Genomic DNA, 3901 nt, shown 5'->3' on the forward strand with positions numbered 1-3901 from the left:
TGTGTTTGTCTTCAACAAACAGCATCTGTATAAACAGTATCTTCTCTGGTATATACACACCACACCACACCACACCCCAACTCAACACAACTCCTAGCCAAAAAGGCCTTTTCCCAATTGTTGAAAATGGTCTCCAAGGATACATCAATGGCCTCCCTAGCCACCCAAATATGCACCCACATATCCTCAATCTTCACCAAACCCACACACCCGTACCCACAACCCTTAGACCTCATGGTAACCGAGCTCACTGCCACATCATCCCAAAAGGGCCGTGTCTTCCTCTACGGAGTGGGCCGAGAGGGCCTAATGCTAAAAGCCCTTTGCATGCGCCTAGCCCACTTGGGCCTCTCGGCCCACTTAGTCTTCGACATGACAACTCCACCTATATCCGCCACCGACCTCCTCATAGCCTCTGCTGGGCCTGGAGGGTTCTCCACCGTCGACGCCATATGCCACGTGGCGAGATCCAACGGCGCCAGAGTCTTGCTCCTAACGGCCCAGCCCGAGACTGGTTCGTGCGTTAAGCACGCTAGCGTGGTTTGTTACGTTCCAGCGCAAACCATGGCGGATGATGAGGATGATGGTGACGTGGCAAAATCTAGGCCGTTGCTTCCGATGGGGAGTGTGTATGAGGGGGCTTTGTTTGTGTTGTTTGAGATGGTGGTATATAAATTGGGTGAGGTCCTGGGTGAGAGCACTGAAGCCGTCCGATCACGCCACACCAATCTAGAATGAGAGTATAATAGGGTCTGTTTGGCTGAGCTCTATGCTTTTGCTTTTGGCCATTTTGGCCTTATGTTTATCAAAATTAATATATTTTAAAATAAATGCATATGGATAATGTATGGAAAAGAACAATCTCTGTAGTTTCCTAAAATAATAATAGTAATAGCTGGTTTTCATTTTTCTTTTTCTTTTTTTTGTTTATGATTGCATAAATATCTTCTCCTTCTTTTTTTGTTGATAGGTTTGCATAAATATCTTTCCTTTTGCATTTCTTACTTAAAAAAAAAAAAAAAAAAATTAGAGAACTTATTCTAATTCACTCAAAAGAATTTTGACTGATTTATGGAACTGGATTTGACACCTACTCGAGTGTTCATTGTTCCATCAATGTCTCTATTTGTTTATTTGTAAGTTTGTACTATTGGGTAAAGACTAAAAGTACCGTCCAGTTGTTGTAGGCTTGTAGCACAATTCTAAAGTCGGATTTCAAATAACCTGATGGGCCATAGTGACTACAGGGGTGTCCAAAGGCATAGTCAAGTCAGGTTTCAGGCTCAACGTGACACTTAAATTGACCATGTCGAGTGGAGCTAGGACTTAGGAGGGAATAAGCCACCGTCAACTGTGTATAAACAATGGTTGTTAGGGTGTCATTCGAAACTAGCTAAAGATAATGGCAATTGTAGATTCAACATTAATGATGACAGATAAACAGACAGATAGGGAGAGGTATCCAAATTTGAACAAAAGATCTCACCGGAAATGAGTCTCACTTTCCCAAGTGAAAAAAAAAAAAAAAAAACACTCAACCAAACCAGCCTAAACTAAACTGTTTCAAATCTTGACGGGTTGGTCCAAGTCAAGTTAGCTGGTTAGTTTCGAACTTTTCTTTTTAGTGTTTGCATCTGCCAAGAAAAAACAATGAAATGTTACCTTCTTTTTTTTCTTTTTTTTTTTCCTTAATAATAAGTAAGAACTATTTATTGAAACAAAAGAAAAGGGAACCAAGAGTGAGATGGGAGCTAGTATCTCATGCGGCTAGGTGCATGGGACCACTTTCTCACGTATGAGACCACTCTCTCACTGACAGGTGAGCTCCACATAGCACATGAGAGATTTTTTCGTGACATGGTTACTTTAGAGATTAATGTGAAATGGTTACTTTAGGGACCAATAGTGAGAGCCAATGAAATATTAGACTGGAGAGCAATAAGCATGGTGCCCACCTGTTAGTGAGAGATAATGATTTAATACACTGATGCATGAGAGATTTTTCCGTGAAATGGTTACATTGAGCCAATGAAATATTTGACTAATGGGCAATAAATATCCTCCTGGAACAGAGTAATTGACCCAAGTACAAAGATATTTTGCATGCCCGTAGTAATGGGTACTTTGGTCCATAAGTAATTATATTTTTGACCTTTCTGCAAGTCGTCCTCCTAGTCCAGAGTAATTAGTAATGGCGGAGGGTGAGTTGCAACTTGCAAAAGGTCAAAGAGTAATTAGAGCCGCAATGAGAAAATAGTGATTGTTTCTATTTTGTTCCATGGCTTTTAGCATGCAAGGACCGAAGAGTAATTTTCACTCTTAGGTACTCTCAAAGTAAACAGTATTTTATCTTCTTATATTTATGGTAAAATTCATTTATTAAATTTAAGATGAGGTTTAGTGTGAATGTAAGAAAAAGAGACTTCATTTTACTATACTCTAAAAGTATATAACTGAGTAGAACACGCATAATGACACAATTCACAAACACAAAAGCAAGCAAGCATTGAAGAGAGGGAGCCCTGTAAAAACTACCAAAAGAACCAAAAATTTTAGCCCATTTTTGAATGTGTCATGTGTGTTTTTTTTATATGTTTATTTAGAGCCAAAAAAAAATTATATGTTTATATGTGTTGCTGATATATAAAAACTACTTATTTTATAAGCTAACGCACATTAGCCCACATTTTTTTTTTGGAGAAGGTTTCAACTTTCAACTACATTAACCCACTTTTTACCAAAAAACTACATTAACCCACATGCTTTATGGAGTAACTCTTTGTGACTTTTATTTTTTTTAGGTACCATCTGAAATATCAATACCAAATAAAAGTTACTTGAAGAACTCCTAAATAGCCAATACAATCCGATATGTTTTGGTATTGATATTTTATCTGGTAATTTTCAAGATATTTGTTAATAATTTAATGTACAACTCATTAGTCATGACATGCCACATGCCACATGCCACGGGACATAAGAAGGGGGAAAATAATTAAAAAAATGAGAAAGACATCCTTTTTAGTTGGCACGAAACACAACTTGTAATACCCAACTTTTGTTATGCACTGTTTGATCTTTTCTATTCTCAACTTTTGAGTTTATGTTTTATGAAACAGTGGGCGGGCTGAAACTGATACATCGGGCGGGTAGAAATTTTTTAAGGGCAAAATAGTCTTTTTGTCATTTGGTGAGGTGTCAAAGATTTAAGCCATTAGATTAAATTTATGGCTGAAAATAGAGCTCTCAAGGGAAATAACACTTGGCCTCTCAAAATCTATTATATATTTATATTATTGTTAGTGTAAACATATTGATAGAAAATATTCAAACAATTTTAATTCATAACCCTTCTAAAATATATGTTACTCAAAAGAAATAGAAAAGTATGATATGTTAAAAATTCATAACCCTTCTAAAATATGAAATAGAAAAAAATGATATGTTAATAGTACCTCTCAAACTTTGATTCCTTTCTTACGGTATTATTTTGTGTTAGTTGTTTTGGTCACATCTATATGATTTACTATTGATTTAATCACATCTATATGTTATTTTGTATAATGTTAGTAATTTATTGAATAAAGTGTTTAGTATAATATTACTTACCCATTGTGAACGTGCCTTATGATTTGAGAAATACCACACTTATATAATTATCTATTACATCTAAAAATATATAAAATAATTATAATTTTCAAACACATAATTACATCACATACTTATTGGTTTATAGCTTATAAATCAAATGAATCCCGATATTAATATTCCAAGAGTGATAGAAGAAATTGATATGATTAAGACAATATTAAATTATATGGTGAGATAAGAAAATAGCTCCTTGAAATGATGTACATGTATTCTAATTTTTTAAAAATATTTGATCTTATCCTTTTTTTTT

At 35.5% G+C, this 3901-nt stretch overlaps 1 protein-coding gene across 1 annotated transcript; it reads left to right on the forward strand.

The window, feature by feature from the left end:
• LOC126699696 (uncharacterized) lies at positions 1–910 on the forward strand. Its single transcript, XM_050397644.1, has one exon. It carries the CDS (start codon positions 127–129, stop codon positions 736–738), a length of 612 nt encoding a protein of 203 aa, XP_050253601.1. The 5' UTR covers positions 1–126; the 3' UTR covers positions 739–910.
• The last annotated feature ends 2991 nt before the right edge of the window (positions 911–3901 follow it).

The sequence above is a fragment of the Quercus robur genome, chromosome 9, assembly GCF_932294415.1.
Source record: "Quercus robur chromosome 9, dhQueRobu3.1, whole genome shotgun sequence".
Lineage (NCBI taxonomy): Eukaryota > Viridiplantae > Streptophyta > Magnoliopsida > Fagales > Fagaceae > Quercus > Quercus robur.